This window comes from Haliotis asinina, chromosome 14 (genome assembly GCF_037392515.1).
Source record: "Haliotis asinina isolate JCU_RB_2024 chromosome 14, JCU_Hal_asi_v2, whole genome shotgun sequence".
NCBI classification, from domain to species: domain Eukaryota; kingdom Metazoa; phylum Mollusca; class Gastropoda; order Lepetellida; family Haliotidae; genus Haliotis; species Haliotis asinina.
In genome coordinates, this window is record NC_090293.1 from 7,533,624 (window position 1) to 7,555,014 (window position 21,391).

General features: G+C 37.9%; 1 protein-coding gene across 1 annotated transcript in view; it reads right to left on the minus strand.

Annotated features, from left to right (window-relative positions):
* LOC137262057 (DNA-binding protein RFX6-like) overlaps positions 1 to 21,391 on the minus strand; it is a 37,898-nt gene that overhangs the window by 11,423 nt on the left and 5,084 nt on the right. Inside the window, exons 2-8 of the mRNA XM_067799845.1 lie at positions 12,354 to 12,474; positions 7,121 to 7,244; positions 6,728 to 6,789; positions 5,132 to 5,209; positions 3,481 to 3,508; positions 1,235 to 1,339; positions 681 to 758 (exon numbers count right to left, since the gene is read on the minus strand). Of these exons, the coding sequence (XP_067655946.1) occupies positions 681 to 758; positions 1,235 to 1,339; positions 3,481 to 3,508; positions 5,132 to 5,209; positions 6,728 to 6,789; positions 7,121 to 7,244; positions 12,354 to 12,474 (596 nt within the window). The remainder of the gene's footprint in view (positions 1 to 680; positions 759 to 1,234; positions 1,340 to 3,480; positions 3,509 to 5,131; positions 5,210 to 6,727; positions 6,790 to 7,120; positions 7,245 to 12,353; positions 12,475 to 21,391) is intronic.

A 21,391-nucleotide genomic window follows, 5' to 3' on the forward strand; every position in this document is an offset into this window, starting at 1 on the left:
CACTGGATGGAGACGGGCGCCATAGTAGTCCAGGACGTCCGCGGATGGAGTAACTTTAACGGTTTTAAGATCTAAGATTCCAGTTAATTCTTTTGGGTAAGTTTTAGCTTGAATCACGTAATCGGTCATTAAGAGATATCGTTATTATTTAGATACAAGAAGATATTTCTATATTATGCAGAAAATGCACTTCAAAGCTTTTTGGATTGCTACCGGTATCTTTTGACTTCCACTGTATTCTGACCGGAAGAGGGACGTACAGTCAGTAGCGGTATACACGTATGTAGCACATTTATAAACATCGTATACTTGTTGGGAATTCCATAGTTCCCACGCTGGGGAAATGTACATGATATTTTGTCAGGAGACATTGAGAATCTCACCCTAGTGCCTGCTGATATCAAATATATCAGCACGAGTTGACAAAGTAACAAATATCCGAGACTTGTCGAATATCATTAGTTTTCAATGAAAAATGTGCACAGCACTGGCATTAGATTTGCAGTGCAACGATGACATAGCATTGTGACGTCATCAAGTTCATGGCGTCATAGCAGCGCATTGTGCAAAACCTACTGTCAAAGCGATACCTCCTAGAACATATCGTCCGATGTCACACAAGCGATATCTCCTGTGGAACACAGATCTGGATGATCAATGAATATCACTATAGTACTTACCTCATCAAAGTTAGCACTTATTACTGTGTCCAGTATGCGTTGGCAGTGTGTACGGTACATCATGATGAACGTCTCCATCTGCAACACCGATTTCAAAGACATTATTTGCATAAGTCGAATAATTTGACATAAAACTACACATGTGCACCAGATTCTCATCTGCATTAATGGTCGACACAGAAATACGAATACGTCCTTTGTAAACTGTTGTAACCTTGGTCAACCAAGCATGGAAAAAACAAGAGTCGCAGTACGAATGAATGTTTCCTTGCAATGTTATCTAGTCTTGTGGTGGAATATACACACCAGAAACAGGAGCTGTTGGAATATATCCGTTTGGAGATTTGAATCATGGGTCAAAATTAAACCAGATGAAGAGGTTCCACTAATTCCTTCTTTTTAGTGGGTACATTGGAAAGGAACTGGAACTATATAGACAAACACTAGATTGGAATAATTATGGATGACCATGGTGGTTTCAGCAGCTGATGGGGTGCATGAGACCGGGAAACCGCTTTGGTGATGAATGCTCCTCAGGAATATACTCTGCTCACCTTTTCTCTATCGATGTCATCAGGGAGTATCAGATTATTGGCATCCGGGAACTCAGGGAGTAGGGTTCCTGTCTTGGAACTGAGAGAGTATTTCCGGTTCGACCCCTACAAAGGACATTATTACATACATACATGCGTCTTTTCACGATTCCTATTCAAACAGCATTAACATGAAAAAGTATTAAACAAGAAAACACAAAGACGAACTGAGAACAAGATAAGTGTGTAAAGTGTATGTCTACACTACTATTTCGTGAGTTGATAGAAGGACGGCTCTTCAATACAACACATGCACGTTATATTACATTTACATATGGAAACAGTCTAGCTTTATCATTTTATTATAGTCTGAACTGCTGAAAGGAATAATAATAATCACAATTGATGGAAAGAAACATTAATATTTGTTTCATTATTATCATCTCTCTGTAAAATTGCCATCTTGGTCTTAAAAGACTTCTTAAACTCGATTTTCTTTTTATCAGAATCCGATCTTTTGTGTTTCGTGACCTATGGCAGATAATCGAATGGTACTTTTAAAAGTAAATAATCCCCCCGATCCAATCCCTTTTTAACATATCACGAGAAACAGAAATACTTTCAACGGTACATGATAGACAAGATGCATACACAAAGACTATCAAACAACTCATCAAATTTTCAATAATTGTCGCTCCCCTAATCTGTGTTTATTTTTAAGTCACCCCTTGTAGATATAGTGGCGTTTGTTTTCTGATAGCCGCTAGACGTCCTCACACATTTGGTTCCTAAACGGCTAATACCGCCATACAGATTTCACGGTCGGAGCAGAAAATGTTTTCCTAACGGATATCTCCAGGCTGTGCGTGACCGAAGACAATACTGAGAGTAAACAAGATGGCGGAGAGAGGTCGCGGTTACCCTGAGAGAAGGAACGCACATGCTTATATCACTATTTGGTAACCTGGTAACTGTCCCCACCCCAGCACCGGCCCCTCATGAGGATGAGGGGTCGGGCAGTCGAAAGTGGAGGGCACTGGTAATATGTATGGGGTCGGTTCTCAGTTTCCTCTACTTTGTTACTTGTTGGGGTAAATAGTTTTCTGTGTTTGATCTCTACTTCCCTTCCGCCGCCGATAACGAATAATTTGAACACTAGGAGAAAACGTAGCCTGTTAAGTCTACATGGCCAGATGTATGTATCTTCATGTCCAACCTTCATCTAGACATAAAAAAGGTAAACTGCTCGCCATTTAAAATAAAATAATTAAAAAACACTATAAGTAGCATTTTCCAACAAAATTATTAATACATACTATAAACGACGTTTAAACGATAAGTAAATCTGGTATATAGACTCTCTCTTTCAGTCTTATTATTATATAGAATATATCAATTATGAATTTGTATTATGCATTTTCTATTTTGTAACTGCTCAAATGCGCCATGATGAAGGCGCATTTTCCCCTGGTCAGTGGACCCATCTGCACCCGATTTTAATTCTCAGCTCCATGTGATGTACGCATGCGAAAGTTAGTAAGTTGAATTTTCCGAATATGTTTGAAAAATATCATCTGACATTTGTTTTATGTCCTGAAAGATATTGTATTGTTGGATTATAGCATTATGATTGACACCGCCATTCAGATAAAAAGGAATGTTCCAAAACTATGTATAAAACTTTAACTCAAATTACTACATTGACATAACTACCTCCCCGGCTATTAAACGGTCGGAGGTCTAAAATATGAAGTCTAGCCAGCCCGATTTCATTGCAGCAATTAACATCCACATTGTCTCGACATAAGACATATTAAGTACTACTATATAAATCCTTCGTACACACATTAATTATCACAACAACTTTTCCAACTGTGCGTCTGAAACAGAAAGCCTCATTATCCTATACAAATATTAAAACAGTCGTGCCTAAAAGAACCTTTATCAGAACTACCAACCCGGGGACCCATGCCGTTGTGGGTCTAAGTGGGTCGTGAGATCCAGTGTAAAACCAACACCCACAATCAATTGTTTCTCGGGAGGCCAAACTATGCCAGTCTCTGTAATGTTTGACGTGCTCTGCGCGTCCCACAAGGAGATGTTCTTGGTCCTCATTTATTACAACTATCGACGCATGTGTCACTTGGGCCCAGCTTAATGCAGACACGCAGGAATGAAGGACAAGTTTTATCTCCCGGATTTCGGTCTTAATTCCGTGCATTAGATGTAACCGATAAGGGGTTTTTAAAAAGGTCCCCTGTGCCTACCTCTGTCTTAATCTTGATCCCCGAGAATCTGCGAAAGAAAGAAAATTGAAATTGTAATCTGGCAGAATAATGGGCGTAGGTGTTCACAGCTAGTATATGAAATATAATTGAGGTTATCTATATGAATGTGTAAACTATCTTAACCTAATCGTGAGAATTGTTATTCGAAAGGTTCTTTGATAACAAAGGAATCTGAGATTCACTTTCACATTGTTTCGTCGGTGGCAGACCAGGAATTCACGAGAGCTTTTTATTATTTATCACAAGTACGTAGAAGCCAAATTAGGTGACTTTATAAAAAGAGGATTTGACTTGATCCAGGTTCGAAAAAAGAACATTACATATTTATTTTTAATGTTCATACAAAAATATGTAAGTAAATAAATAAATAAAAACAAAAACCAACTAACCAAAAACAAAACTAACGTCATTTATTAGAAACGATCATCCAAATTTAAAGAACTTGATAAAACAATATGCAGCATACAGAACTTGTGTAGTCTTGGCTCAGCACATGCTCGGGGTCCTTGTCCCCTCTACACGAAGTACAGAGTGTAAATGAAACTTATCCAAGAAACGCTGCCAATCAGAACCAATAATTCATTTACTTCATGAAGGTTTCGGTTAAAAAGTAACATAAACTTGTTTTCTTTGTTAATAAAATATTGTGAACATAAGTATTTTTTACGAAAAACCATATTCATGAAAATGAAAGTTGCAGCACGATATATCAGCTACTCAATTAACTTAAAAATCATCAATGACATGAGTTATTTCATTGTTTATTCTTCAGAAAATAACAAACCAAATCCAGTAAGCAATACATAAAGTACAAAAACCAGCGTTGTTTTGATTTCAGTAAGATATATACGTAAGTACGTTCTTATACTGCAGTTTTAGTTTGTAGCATGGCATACATGCTGGTATACCCTTATAAGTCTTTGTTTTAGTACAATACGCAAGTAGGTTTATTCGTGAATAGCTTTTTTTATATGATATTATTATATGCTGCCATATTCTTGAACTGCTTTGGCTTAGTATGATATACGTGTGGATTTAATCTTAAACTTCGATTTATTTATTTATTTGTTTGTTTGTTTGTTTGTTTGTTTATTAAGTAAAATAGAACATTACCACCCGCAAACTATTTAAGTTGAAGCAATGACCAATACATACAAAACGCCGTTGTCTGCTGGTGAACACGATATATTGGTAACAATTCACGAAAATGTATATGAAACGAGCTTTGTAGCATTTATTTATTCAATTCCTTTTCTTAATTTTGATATAACAAAATATGGTGTGTTCTTGGTACCTAAAAACGACGTTGGCGTAGTAATTATGGACATATCGTTTGTCTTTCTCTATCTGAAACATGTATATCTTTGATCTAACATCTCATGTTCCCTGTCTGATTCCAGTCTGCCGATACATATGTGATATATAGACAGACTAGTAGAGGGCAGAGGGCTGCTTGTACATGCATGGTATTCGAAACCCTTGCCTGGATTAGGAGTTATTTTAATAGAACGGGATGCGGAAAAGAATGGAGTCTTGAAACACCAGCAACATACACGATAAACCCGGATACAGTGTTGACACGAGGCATTAATAGATAATGATTTTAGACATGTATAATCAATATATTTACCTTGTAAGTCCTTTGCCAGAATACACAGAATGGTAATATATTGATGTCTCCTTGATTCCGATGCCGTAATAATGATATCTGCGGAAAACAAAACAGTACAATAACCATTAGAGAAAACAACGAATACATCTTGCCCCCAAACCAATTATAGAATGTGTTGGTATGTTTGTTTGTCAAGACGGGTTATGACAGAGGACAAGAAATTTGTTTAAAGAGGGGAAGTGTTTTATTTTTACATTTGTCACCCTATTGTGTGGGACTGAACGGATGAGAAGATGTGATTGCACAAATGTAAGCTCAGTTGTTCATTTTCTTTGATCTAACATAGAAATAACTACAATAATAGGCTGTAACATAGTAATGGAACCAAAAGGTTTTGAAATCAAATGAAGCTTGCCACTTCTCACCGGCCTGGGAGACCTGTGTTTATAAATTGGACCCTCAAACACAGAATAGGAGGTAGAACATGTACAATTGTACTATATTAAAACTAAGCGTTAAGAACCATTTCCATAGCATGATCCGCAGTCATATATGCGTGGGTTAGTTTATGAATCACGTCAAACAGAAATCAAAACTAGAAAAGAGATGGATCACACCCAGTGCACATTTATTGTACATGGAATTAAACAAATTCAGTCGCATCGCGTCTCAAGTTTACAGTTACACTGAAATAACAAATGGCAATTATAACAAACATTCCACCTCCTACACCCACTCTCTTCCCTCAAGCCATGCCATTCCTTCCTAACTGAACATTACCCCGTGTACCAAGAAGCAAGGACGCATAACAGCTCCCTGGCTTGTCTGGCATGAAAGGCGAGATGTTAGTTCTCCTTGAGACTGTAAGGAAACACGGCCTGGTGTTGACTTCTAACATACTACTAGTAAGAGATACCGGGTTTAGGGTAAGATTGCCTGTAATTGTTGTATCTAGTGGTGTAAAATTCTTCTTCCTGGGTTTCGGGCCTTCCATATTAACATCAGATACCGAGTGAGGGCATGGTTGAGAACGACCATACATGGTAGGAATTAGGCTCCCGGGGAGACGTAATGCTTCACCATGACTGATGATCGTATGTCACAAAGGTATCTGCTTGCAACTGTATTTATGTTTATTGTGATATTCGGCTGTCAGGTAGCACAGCGGTTAAAACGTTTGTTTGCTACGTCGAAGGTTTGGTTTCAGTGACGTAAATGGGTAGAATGTAGGAACATTATTTCTAGTTTCCTGGTTTATGGTTGCATGTTATTGCTTGAATATTGCTTAAGGCCACGTAAAAATATATTCCCCGACTGATTACTGATATCATATATGGTGATTTTCTATTTTTTTTGTGTGTTATTTTTTAAAGGGAAAGCGCCATACGCAAATGCTGGAATATTATTTGGTTGGTTCAACAATTTGCATGGACGGTACTTATATGATCTCTTCCTACTCTGACATCAACCACGTTGACCACTCGCCTTCGACGCGTGCGCCTAGACAAGCACACGCACACGCACACGCAGACGCACACGCACACGCACACAGCCGACGGCGGATCGTGTTCGTTATCAATAAATATTAGCAGTGGACCAAAGCAATGCACCTACTTTGATTGCCCACGCGTTCCAAGTCTTCGCGTTGTGAGTTTCGGAAACTTTTGACGTATAATCTGGAAAGCAAAAGGAAAATACATGTAAATTATTCTAAAAATAAATAAACACAATAAAATATTCGATGCTTGTGTAATAAGACGACAGAATTTCTGCAAGATGTAAGCTGATTGATTTGCACGACATAAACACATTTAATTACCAAAATATATTTTAACAGAGCATAATTTCGATAAAATGATGATATTGTCATTGTAAGTGAAAGGGGAAAGTGTTTATAAAGTTCTAATATGTCATATACTTCAACATGTATTCTGAAATGTGACATTCGCCATCAAATCATTTAAATAAAAAAGTTACTTAGATTGAAATTGCAAAAGAGGACCCCACCTTCCCGAACGTTGCAGCTCCAGCGGGCGTAAACTTCATCTTCTTGCAGAAGTCGAGGTAATGAGTATACAAAACACATCGGGGTAGACACACACCCTCTGCCCGCTCGTAGTTCTCCGACAACCTGTTGATCAAATACAACTTTAGCTGTGTGGTCTAAGTAGTTTTTTTTTAGTTCCGCGTCTCCAGAATGGTGCTAAGAGCTATACAGGTGCACTGAGACAGGTGCAAAAATGTTTAGACTGAACTGAATAGGGATTATATACTCTGTATTGTTTGTTTATGGTCATAGGACGTGTAGACACCAAGCCGACTCTACATACATTCACGGCACAGTTTCAGGATGTCATTTTAAGTATAAATGCAGTGTTGTCATGCTAAGGAAACGAGGAAGTAAATTTGCATACGTAGAGGAGGAATGGTCCTGTAGGGAAATAATCGTGCCCTCCACCGAAACATAGCTAACAGCGGCATAAAACCACATTCACTCACTTCCGCGATCAGTATTTAAAGAGACGGATGCGCCTTTCACGAAGCATGATAAATATTAAGACTCTTGCTAGTTTATTAAACATATATATGTTCACGTTTTCCTTATTTTTTTTAACCCCACACTCAGCTATATTTCAGCTACATGAGGGATCTGTGTAAATTAGAAGGTCTGGGCAAGGCTGCAAATTAATCATGGAGTTAAGTATTTCAAATTATGAATTTGTATTACACATTTTCCAAACCCTATTATTCAATTGTATATTTGGAACTGGGTAACGACCGTTCTCTTGAACCGGTGTGAACATGTCTAGTTCATCGATTTCGACCGACAGCTGATTGAAAACCCGTGTTGGCTTGTTGAACAGCAAGAAACACAAATTGGTTTAATTCATCCCTTGGTGTAGTGCTATCATGCAGGTAGTACGGGGCAAAATATCCTTCTTACAGCTGAATACAAACATAGAGCATGGCAGATAACAGAAAAATCGAACTCCCCAACACAAACTGACTATGTGGACATCTGTTGATGGATGGTGACCCTCCTACATGAACAGACTGGGCTACGTCTACCAAGGATAATAGCCATATGATCTGATATATGCAAATTAAATTATATATTTTTTTCACTTTTCAAACTATAGAATTGGAACCAATTATTCTCTGCTCTACATGTTTTGTGACAAACAATGAGAATTCATATTTATGTGTGGCTGTTTTAATGAGATTCTGTATGACGACTAGATATCTCCCGCTGAAGCAGATTTAACATATTTGGATCTATGCGCCAAACCAGTTTTGGAAAAACAGGAATAACAAGCGCGAACTGTAACGTGTAGTTGTTGATGGTTTTTTTATGCAATCATCTTTTTTCACAAAAATAAAATCGAAATTTGCTTGCCCAAGATCATGTACAAAATTCCAAATGTTTAATTGAATGCTTACTACTCTACATATCATCAGAGATTTAGAAACAGAACAGTATTGAGATTTCAGCCTGTATCCCCAATACGTCACCGCATCAGTGATCGAGGTATTGATCTAATAAATTCATCTTCCTTCTGTAGATTTTATCATACTAATATATAGGACTAAAACATACATTCAACTTCATGGATTACAACTTCTTGTGTACTACTTGAAGCAATGTTTCGATGTAGATTCTTACATATTTATCAAGATAAGATAATTCTTAGCTTGATGACGGTGTTAGAATTTACATCGGAACGTCGTTGAACGCAATGAACAAGAAGTTGCAATCCATAAAGTTGTATTTTTATTTTTGAATCACCAGCTTCAAACAACTGATACATAGGACTGCGCGGTATTACCGCTATACCGATTTATCGCAATGAGTTTTTCAAACGATAATTATTGGTATAGTTTTTTTCTGAGAAACGTTATAATGTGTAAACAACATGTGAAGTTTTTGTGATTATGTTTCCGGTTTAAATGAAAATCTACACATACTTTCATTCACAACAAAAGTTTTTTTTATTTACTACTGAAAGAGTAAATGGCACACTGTGATATAATAGACTGTATGCAAAAGGAAATAGAATCCCTGCCAATTTTGAGTTTGCTGTTATCAGGAACATAACACATATATTTGGGGACTAGTGATGTAGAAAATATATCGCAATACTGGTACCTGAATCGCAATATAATGCAATGTAATTTATTTGCCAATATACAACCCTACTAATATATCTTCGGTAGATAAACATCTACAGTAAAGTATGACGTCAAGTTGGTCCTATTACTGACATCGCTTTAAGAAAACATGATGACATGCTGTATAAAGAAATATAATACATAAAGTTATTTTCTTTATTGCTTCTGCTCAAATTATGAACCACTACTATTCCTCCTTTTGTAAAACAAAATAACTTTATACATATCTAAAGTACTAAATGTCACATGAAAGGACAATATATCACTTCTCATTGTTACGTTATTGATCAAGTCAATCAAAGAACCCACTCCAAACGTTTGGAAAAGGAAATGCGTCATATGCAATAATAGCGACTGGAATCCGGCGCATAATATGCACATGTTCTCCATAGTGTTGTTACTTCAGACGGATTGTTCGAAAATCAGGATAGCTATGTTAAGTTCCAAATACACACCTGTGATAATGTCATTGAATAACACAACATGACTTAACTTGATGTCCATGTTAGAATATGAACATAGTGACATCAGATACGTGAACACTTTCGCTTTATAACATCAATATCAAATGTGTGAAAATATGTTCAATGTATAGGGGAAACAATAACAGTTTCATAGCTCTTGCAGATTCCAGCGTTAATATCACCATATGAATGTCTGATGTCATACAGTGTGAATGTGTTACTTGTTGAAAAATGATCAATATACAATCAACAGGAACAAAATCATGGCAGTTCTACCGTATGATCCTGCGATTGTTTGGCATTTTTGTATATTAATATATACAGAGGGGTTAGTGAAGACTAGGCTCAAGATACGTGGAATATTTGCTCTAAACTTGTCATCTTTACTGTCCATTTACCTTAAGTTTTATCATTCAATACGTTAAGGTAAGTGCGCATTGAATACCTAAACAGCAATTGAAAATGTTTGAAATTTTAGAATGGTGTTTCGGGTGACACAGAGAATAATTTTTGTTTGTGATATTACTGACATCATGTTAAACCCGGCATAAGACTACTCTATTCTACTCTAGTCATTGATGGTGTCGTTCTCATTTCACATTTCTAATCCATTTTTAAAGGTGTTATTATGCCCAAACTATCATCATTCCGCTAAATATAACACACTGGCGTTGTGGTTAGCATGTTGGTCTCTCACGCCAAAGGCCAGGGTTCGAGTCCCTGCGGAAACACCAAACTTTTATGATCTTCGTTTCGTACTGTGTTGTGTCCCTGAGCAAGGCGCTTCGTCCGCGCTTAGTAGCAGCTTTGAAAGTACAGTCCACTCAGGGTAATAATGTAACACCAGAGAACACCATGAAGCATAATTATTAATATAAGGTGTACGTTAGTTTCATGTCAACTGATACTTTGTTTTGTTGTGTATCTTTCTCAGCAACATTAAATGCTATTTTATTTATGTATGCCGTGGCAATTTTTTTATACATGTATATCATCACATACGGTAAACGATATGTTAACAGAACTGAACTTCATATGAGAATGTGAAACATTTCCTCATTCATATGTACATGACACACTCTTCTGTATACACACACACGAAACACACACACGCACGCACGCACACACACACACATATCCATAAATACACATTTAAACACACCATACGTCCCCACATACACATCGCCCCTGGGGGTGGTGAGCTAAAACACCCAGCTGACACGCACCCAAGTCCAAGCCACCTGTGACAGGCATGTTTGTGTGTAAACCTCGCTGACAGAGATAGAGACGGGTGGAAGATGTGAGAGTACCCAACCCCCGGGGCACGCTGGATGAAGGGGACGTTATCAGGAGAGAGACATGTTGTTGCCACCCCAAGACATCTCTCTGCAGTACTCGGATTACAAGGGGACAAGTTTGCAAACTTTGGAAATATGAATTGGTGTGTTTAAAACTAGAAGATTACCAGCGTCAAAAGTCGATAACACTGCCTTGCCCCCCTGGCAGTCTAATGCAGTTGCAACTTTAGATGGCTGATTCACTTAGAAGAATTGTTTAGTTACAAAGGTGATCCCCTAAAAAATAATGCAACCTACTATTAGTTCCCCGGGTAACAACATCCAGACTCAATTCAAACAAGCTATCAGTCACATTGCAAATATTTGGATATATCCCGAACTGGCTTTGAAGAATCATTTCAGTTTGCTCCATGTATCCAAGTTCGTGGTTCCGGAAAATCTCTTCAGATTGTTTTATCCAAACATCACTTTTCACAGCGATCCATTTAATTCGAAACATCAAATGTATATCTGATATTAATGGCGGAATCGCCAAGGATATTTGTAGTATCAAAAGTTTGCTGTTTGCCGGACAAAGAAATGTCGCACATATCAATCAGTCACGGATCAGCTATTCATTAACAAGCACTGCATGTGACTATCTATGCCAGTCGGTGTATACAGAATTCCGTTTCAAGACCTGAATAACCATTGCTATATATGAAACTGTGAAACAGCACCACAATTCATTTCATCCGACAATCAGAGTCTATGCAATATAGCTGGATTTCTTATTTTTCAAGTCGCATTTCGTATGGAATCCTAGAACTGAGACTGTCATCCTTACACAAACAAACAAAACACATGTGCAAACAAAAGAGCTACAACGCTACATTTCAGCCATTTTATTTGTCCCTGTCACGCTGAATGATGCATATCTATTCTAAAAAAGACAATATCCCTTCTTAGATTTCAACTTGTCTGTCTACACACAGGTGCCACCTTTCTATATGTGCAAATTAAAGAAAGGAAATGCTTCGTTGTAAACGATATACTTGCTGTGGTTGACAACCGTTTCTCATATGTTCGTCTTTAAGAACGCCATTCTGGTCGTCCCTATCTGGGGTTGATCTACTGGATAAAGCGTTTGCCAGTCTCGGGTTTTACTACTACTACTACTACTACTACTACTACTACTACTACTACTACTACTACTACTACTACTACTACTACTACTACTACTACTACTACTACTACGCAATGCTTCCTACTAAACCTCATCTGCATATTCACTGGATCCTTACATGACACAAAGAACCAACAACTTACCATTTGAGTGTTGCCGCAACCTGGGACTGTTTCTGGGTCTGGTCAGCGTGGCGGTCAGGCGGACGTTCACTCAGGTCGTCGTCTTCCTCAGGCCATTCTGAGGACGAGAGAAAGCTATTTTCTAAAACAGAAACGACAATAAAAACACTTTAAGAATGACATTTCGTCCAAGGAATACAGTTATCGTATTTGAAAATCATCGCAATTGACATAATATTTAATATCCAGGAACCACAACAATACATAATTTCACATAATTCATTACGTCTGGGGCATGGGAAAAGAGTTACAATTTGGAACCGCATCGGGCGTTTTTTGTTTGTTTGTTTGTTGTTTTGTTTGTTTGTTTTGTTATTTGTTGTTATGTTTCTTTTTGTTGTTGTTGGTACTGTACATGTAAATAAGTGCTATCTGTCTGCTGCTATCTGATGTTTCTGTGTAATCACAGATAACCGGCTAATCGCACTGACCTCATCAATCGCAAACCGGTCACCGTGTTGTAAGTTACTTAGACACAGGTCAACAATAAACAAAACGTCATCCTTCATTTTGTCACAGTCAATACACCTCTGGCTTAGAAACCACCTCTGGGTTAGAAAAGGTATCGAAACGAGCAACAGCGCCGGGTGGTCACACGTGCTTACATGGTTCATGAATGTGATCGTATCCCATTTGTGCAAGCCAACGCCTCATGGTGTCAGTCGCGGGCTGGAATATTGCCGACTAGAGAAGTAAACAACAAACAAAACACACAAACGTGACAGCGGGCTAATTTTAACGAATCAAGAGTTTTGTTCTACAGAAACAGAAATCATCTTGATAACATCGCACAGAGTGATGCTTCTCGCTTGATAGCCCTCTCGCCTTACATCGACAATGGTTCTCGTGCAACATGTGGCCAGGATTGTAGCCTTCATTCTACACATCGCCTCAATGGGGCTACATAAAGTGTTTTATTATGTTCATAAAAACGACATTCATGTTGTGAGTCTATGCCTTCTTTACCCACCCGCTTTTCTGTATTAAACAGGGTACTGAATGTAGTAATGTCTGCAGCGACACTGAATACAGTGTTGGGATGGGAATCGAAAGAACTGCAATGCGACACAGGGTGATATTGATTACCTACTTCATTGAACTGCATTTCCCTTCTGTGGGTTGCATTCATTTCACTTGGGTGACTTATTCAAAGCCTTGCTTGACTGTCTAACCTCAAAGACAAACGTTTGTATTCACGGGCGAGTCTTTACTGTTAGGTACAGAGTCTGTGGAGAACTAAGTGAATTCACATTCACCAATGAACAAGTTAGGTACAGAATCTGTGAAGAACGTAGTGAATTCACATTCACCAATGAACCTTTAGCGAGTGAGCGAGTCTAGTTTTACGCCGCACTCAGCATAATGTCAGCTATATAGCGGCGACCTGTAGATGATTGAGTCTACACCATGCAATCCTGTGATCAGTAGCATGAGCATCGATCTGCGCAATTTGGAACCAATGACATGTGTCAACCAAGTCAGAGAGCCTAACCACCTTACCCCTTTAGCCGCCTCTTACGACAAGCATAGTCGCCTTTTGTGGCAAGCATGGGTTCCTGAAGGCCTATTCTACCCCGGGACCTTCACGGGTCGAACCTTGATAGTATTACACAGTAGAACAGTTTTACACTTACAGTACCGTGCGTCAGTATGGCATGACAGGCTAGACACGGTGATGCAGATTAAACACATTTTACACTGATGGAATCCATTGGGCTCATTGCTGATGAATCAAAATGAAAGTCATTACACGGTGGAACCAAATAGGACGATCACGTCAGAGGAATATGACGCCAGCGCATTTGGTAATCTTATTAATGACAACAAAACTGAGATAACATAGCAACAGTTGCTCCTTCTTAGTGACATACTGATCAGACAATATTTCAGCCAAAAAGCCATGTCACCCTAGATGTTAAGGTATTATGAAGAATGTCAGTTCAGAAAATCAAATAAATAAAAGCGACAAAACTCTTTCCACATTCATAAGAAATTTCTGCTAAAAACGAGTCGATTGTATTATTGACCTATTGTTTTGATATCATGAGCTCATATTTGTTTCGGCGGTATTACAGCTGTATTTCAATAATAATAATTATTTTATGAAACCCATTCTTAGCTCAGAGAGCTGTATTTTGTAAGCTCTATGTATTACATATTTGTATGTATTTTATGAAATCCATTCTTAGTCCAGAGAGCTGCACTATGTAAACTCTATGTATTTCATATTTACATTGAATTTGTGAAATCCATTCTTGACTCAGAGAGCGCATGTTATGATGTATTTTTAATAATTTCCATACGAACAATGAACAATTACAACAATTCAGTGTATTTCGTCACAAATGAATTTGGCGATAGGCAAGGAGTTTTCCACTGAGAAGTGACACTATATGAGTCACACTATCAATACATTTATCAGCCCTGTGACACGCTGAGAAGTCCAGTCCCCGAGCTGAAGGAGCTGAAACATCTCTGGTATGGGAAGAGAGAGGGTCTCGAGTGCTCCTCAAACACTGAGGATGGGGGAGACAGCGGGCTACTCTCTTCGCTGTGTCTTATCGCCAGTTCAGATCTCTGTGAGCGGGGCGCCAGATGAGGGACATTTGTGGGAATGGAGGTTTTGTGTTTATTGAAAAATTCTTATCATCAAAGGGTCCATGTTGGTGACTTTCCCTTGCTTCTTGTATCATTTTTTCATGTCACAAAGTGGGTGGGTGTTTGAGATTTTAGCAGTATTCCAGGGCCGGTCTAATGCAGCCGCCACCAGCATTTGTCCGGTATCATACTGATGATTAGTATTTATTGATAAACGAAATTAGAATACATTTTAAAACAATATATGAAAGGAAGCAATAAGCATAGAGGTTTTGGAGATCCCGGTAGGATCCTGTTGGTCATCAGTTTAGGTACTATTTGCCCGCAGCCCAGCCAGCACATGAGACTAAGCTAACCCACAAAAAACCTTTCTGAGGACGTGTAGACTCCCCAACACTGCACCCTTAAGTATTACCTACAGCATCGAGAGGGCTTTGGTACTGGAAGTAAACCCGTGCACTCTCTACATATCACGAGATTGGAAGGTACTAAACCTGTACACAATTTATTGTGTGCAATTTATTCTCAGATGAAGGCGTGACATTTCGTATGAAGACCCCGTAACGATTCCCTACACGACTACAAAATGTGGATCCTATTTCTTGTGTGGTATTGCTGGAATATTGTTAAAACGGCGTAGAACCATTCCCACTTGCAAATATTTTTCATCTATGGCTAACCCTAACTAAATATCACTCATGAAAAGCTACGTCACTGTTACTTGAACACAGAACGCGGTTGATCCTGTTGATAACAGCTTGGAAAATACCTAACATAACTAATGAAAGTTACGTTTATGACACAGATCACTACATGGTAGGTGGATTAGTCAAATATATTTATCAACTCCCCGGGGAGTATACAGCCCAACCTACCGTGTACCCATTCACCGCAGAATGAGTCATTTGCCTAAGGAGACCTTACACGTACCAAGAATTCCCGGGGGAAAGAGAAACTGTGGGGAGTTAACTCGCTAACCTAACCATGTACACTCCTTGATCAACGTTGCGTTACTTTGCCTGATGTATGGAACTCTTTGGACACCGGGATATAGAGCAAGGTGCTTCTTTAACAAACACATAATTGATAACCTGTGTTAATGACAAGTTACACAAAGGTTCGCTACGGTCAAATGTAATTCCACGACCACGCAGCAGTTTGCAGTCGCGATGGTGTCGTCCTGCCGTGCACGACGGTGGCCGAACTACTAGCTGGCGCTGCTGACGACTGTCTCTTGTTTGCTTTCTTCCCTCCTCAGACGCTGAAGGGCACTCGGTTATTTCAGCGCGAGATAACGCAACGCTTGCACCATCTGTGGAGGCGTTGAGTCATTGATTAGCGTTACAGAGACGTAATGCTTGGATTGTATACTCTGTAATGGAACCTTGAACAATATTATAAATATTGAACTTTCTATAACTCAACTGAAAGCATTTGACAAACACCGGATCACTACGTTGTTAATGGATGTTACATGTCAGCAGTATTAATTGCCGATAAGATTCTAAAACAATTGATGGAACCATCAGTAATGCAAGATATGATCGTTTTTTCTGAACTCAGTTGAAAACATATGACAAATCAACCGTTAAAATTTCACCATTATTCTCTATAGAATATATTTGTATGAAACATCTGCTAAAACATAGCTATTATACAATGCCATGTTAGCACATTCGTCTTAAGGATTTATACAGGAACTAATAATATAATATGTTCAGAAATGCTGTTTGTACATTTTAATAATCAGACCTACATCATATGTACACCTGAAGAATATATAGACGGCCTTCACTGATGGTAATGGTAATGTATGGAGCAAGATGTACGAGTGTACACTACCCATGAAGCTGAAAATTAAAATCGTGTGCACAGGGATCTAAGGGCCAGTGTGAAAATATGTTATAAATTGACGATCGGAGGCAAAGGAAAGTATATAACCTCTAATCGAATCTCGTCTGTTCCTTGCAAATAAATGGACCATTGGAGATGAATTCGCCTTTGGAGATGTATGTTTTCACGTGTCATGCATTTGAAAGAAATAGTTCATCAGATCACACTAGAGTAATGCCTTACAACTTTTATCTGAGTCCTCCAAATCATTAAATAACAGAGCCTCGTGTTCCTTTCATTTCTGAAAACGGCCTGGACGTAATAAAGACCATTCGTTCACTTAATATCAACTTTCGTCACAAATACACAAGGGTTATTCCAAACAAATATAAAAATCACTGGCATATAAATCAGCTGGGTGTCATCAGGGTAGTTGTATCCCCAACATACCCACAGCAAATGAGCAAAGTAAAGATTGTCCATTAATCCCCGTAGATTTACAACACAACATAAACGTTTTGTACATTGGACTACTGCAGGGTAGTCGCCTAGGGCCATATGCCTTTCTTGTAGACTCCGATTTGACAAGATAATGCTGTATAAGCTAATGGATGAGCCAGCCGGCTCCTGTGTCACGCGTAGAGAGAAGAATGACAGGAAACATCAGATAAGAACTTGCTTAATACACACCATTGTCTGATTACATACCTTAGGAAATTCAATTTGCACACTCAGACAGGTATTTATATCCCACAGTCACGCCAGAGATCTATGCCGTGCATATGTCGGATATATGGGACAAGATAAACAAAAGCCTTACTATAATTTTAAAAAGTCAACACCAGAGTATTACTACTGCAGAATATCCACCGAAATAGACTGCATCTGACTTCAAATGCAAAGTATCGGAGAATTAATATGAAAATCAGTAATGACACTAGTTGTTTGCGAAAAGGGTAAGGTTGTCGTGCACAAACGATAACACCCATCACCCAACATTCTGAATAGAAAGTGTTCGTGATCCACGACTAACCAATATACAGAAATCAATACAAACAAAATATATCCGAGAAGTAATGTCAGTTTTCGATAACATATTCAGTTATCATTTCTGTTTTATGTTATGCATTAAATAACATTTTAAATCATTTCTTCAAGTTGCTATTTGATTGGGCTGAGTCACGTCATGTTTGCAAAGAGTATACGTAAACAGCGAGTACACAGAGTGCGTCTTTTGGTGTCTATTTATTCCTAGACATAAGTTACAAACAAAAGAGATTTCCAAAGTTTAGAATGTGTACCCAGTTAAATTCACCCCGTTTTTGTAATGTAACCTGCTAGTCATGTATTACCTCGATCATCTCTGAATGGACACATGTCTATGATTATCTTTTTAAAACACAACCATTAAAATAAGGCTGTTTCACTGACAACCATGAAAACCGAGGTCTGATAAAGGCGATAAATCTTTTCTTCTGAAGATTCTGGAATCGTTTCTTCATTTACTGACTATCACGCTCTTCAAAGAACGTCAACAATTACAACTCAGCCCTGCACTCCACAAATCTTTACTTAACATGCTCACACTAACACCATAGGGCACCTAATCTGTATATATAAACTCTCATGGTGAAATTCTCTTGCTCCAAATGAGCATATCATGAGCTCCACACAAGCCGCGAGATATTCAGCGCATTAAATGAACAGTGTGGCTCTGGTCTACACCTCGGCAACCATAGGCTCTTAAGGACCGCCCCTTGGGGCACTTGCCAGTTGCCAGGAGAAAATATCATAAGAACTTCGTGTCGTTATAGCATTTGTATACTCAACTCTGTAAGTAACTAAAGATACTTAAGGAGTAGCATGCAAATATATTTATTAGATTATTATATTCCCCGGTTCAGAAACACGGCGCAGTCATGACATTGAAATGTCTATTAGCATTTCTCAAGTGAGCAGGTTGTATTGGACAAGTAAAGTAGTTGTATCAGAGACCAAACGGAATACAATTGTATACTTCCTGAGGACCTGAGAATTGAACACACACTGACCGATGTAAAACATTATTTTCCTTTAGATGTGTGATTTTGCTCATATGCTTTATATATTCATATGTAACATATCTGTTGCCTCAATTACTTTCTGTTATTTTTGTTTTTACAGGCTGATAATTATACATATTGATAGATAAGCCGACAGTTAAATTCTGTCTTTCATATATGACTAGACTAAGTAGAACCTACTTTCAAAACGTGTTTTACGTAAAATATAAAATAAACAAATAATCATAAATTTTATTAATAATTAATATAAACCGAGATAGGTTTCTTGCGTCCCTGGTCTGTCCCAAATGCATAACAAAATACATTCATAACTTCCTTTGTTGCATTCTGTTATTTATTGAATATTATTTTAACATTATCTTATTACAATAAAATAGAGTTTAATATAACTGTATAAAGTAATATCATTTGGGTACGATGGAATATTGTGGAGGCCTGGTGTATTCGCATGCGTTAAAACTAGTAATAAATCATGTCAATGACAATTGCGTACTGATATTTTCTGTTTGTGCATGTTACAAAATATAACACGCGGGATTTTAACGAATGTGACGTGATGTACTGTTTTCAGACATGAAACTGTAAATTAATTATCCCAAGCCATTACACATGTTGATTGTCTTAATGCCTTGCCATACAACCCGACTGATGAACTAATGCCCATCAACGCGCTAATCACATGAGTAAACAGTTTAGACTGGTGATAACGAATTGTATAAGTTTTGTCGACTTAGTTATCTGTGTTGAGACAGGGTCAATATTTGTTAGTTTCGGTGATTGCGTAATGCTTCTGTTATCTAACAGATGATAACTCATTATCGATGCGATCGGTAAATACTAGTACTCGGTTCCATTCTTTGATGAATATCACGTCTGGATTCACGTGATTAAATCCCATTTCACCTGACCTAACCTCTATAGGTATACTTGTCATGATGTGGTATCATAATAGCAACAAACACCTTTCACCCACCTTTCACCCAAGCAGCAGAGACATAAAGGATTTCAGGGTTTGGCCCCTATAGAGATGTACTAAAAGATGCATGTGTATCAAAGTGACAAACAATGCGTTCGAAAAATATCCAAATGGATTCGTTTAATAGAAAATAGAATACAATATCACCAGCAGTGTCACTGTTATGACTTTATTTCACGATGATGCAGTAGTTGCATTTCATGTGATTGCACGATCTTGTACTTAGTCTACAACTGCGTGTTTCTTATAATGTTTCTCACTTAAGAAAGCTTCTGAAAATTTATGCGTATTTCCCTCTGAAATGAATGAAGCAAAAACTATAAAAAAGCCAAAACAAACAACCAGCAGAGGCATCGGCTGAAAGCAGAAAGCCATGTACGTTTCCAACTATCTGGAGCATGTGTTTCTGAGTCTCAAAGAAACCATGACGACACCTGGTGTTTCGGAAAAAGTAAGCGTATCCTGGCGGCGTGGAGGCACCAATAAAAAACATAAACATACAGGGCTAAACCAGAGCTAAGAAAATTGAATATGTGCTTGCGTTTTTGGCTATAAATGCATTCTTCTCTCCCGTTTGCGAAAACAAAAACACCTGCGTACTCCCCCTGAAAAGTAATCAAAGTGATGTCTCATTTGACATGTAATTATCTATTAAAAATGTTGTTTTTAAGGAATACACATATTTATGTAACCAACTTAAGTTTACAAATGCGAGTAATCAAAGAACCATTTTTCACCTTAAATGAACTGTTTAAAAGAAAACTGTAGAACCCCTCATAGATGATTAATATATATTTTCTTTAAAAATAGTGCACGAAATTGAAGATAGAGTTATGAGGAATTCTATTCCGCTTATTGGTCATTAACTACATGGTTATCAATAAAATTCACCACCAACAATGAAAATGTACTACATGTATTTCACATGAAAGTAACGTTAATAAATTTATTATATCCCCGCAGGCTTGCAGAGACCCTGGGCGTCTCATTTCTATTGGAACAAAGTGTATATGTCATACCGTATAGTGTTCACTTAAACAATATAGAAACAAATTGCAAAACAACATGTATGTAAAATAGATATTGTTTCAAACCGTTTTTCAAGAGTCGGTTCACAGGTTTGCTAGCGGGATCTGCTTTTGCATTCGTTCGTGAGGAATGTCATTAATAAGGGCATCTCTGTTTGACCATAGGCATGTAATTAAGAAAAAACGACTATGGCAGTTTTTATCGAACAATGATATGAATGGATTCCCATTTTAAGAGAGATTTCTTATGATTACGGAAGGTATTGTCGATTACGCCTTGGCTATTAATATTATCTCGGATCAGTCCTTTGTTTGTAGTATAAATCAGGTTCAATAACTATTGTTTTGTTATTGGTTCTGAAATTAGAGGAGGTTTTCTGGCAAAATAACCACCAAAATCATGAACGAAAACAGTGAAATAACATAATATCTTGGCTCTTCATATTCTACCCATCAAAAGTTCAGCACTTGCTGTATGTTATGTACATCCATGATATATCG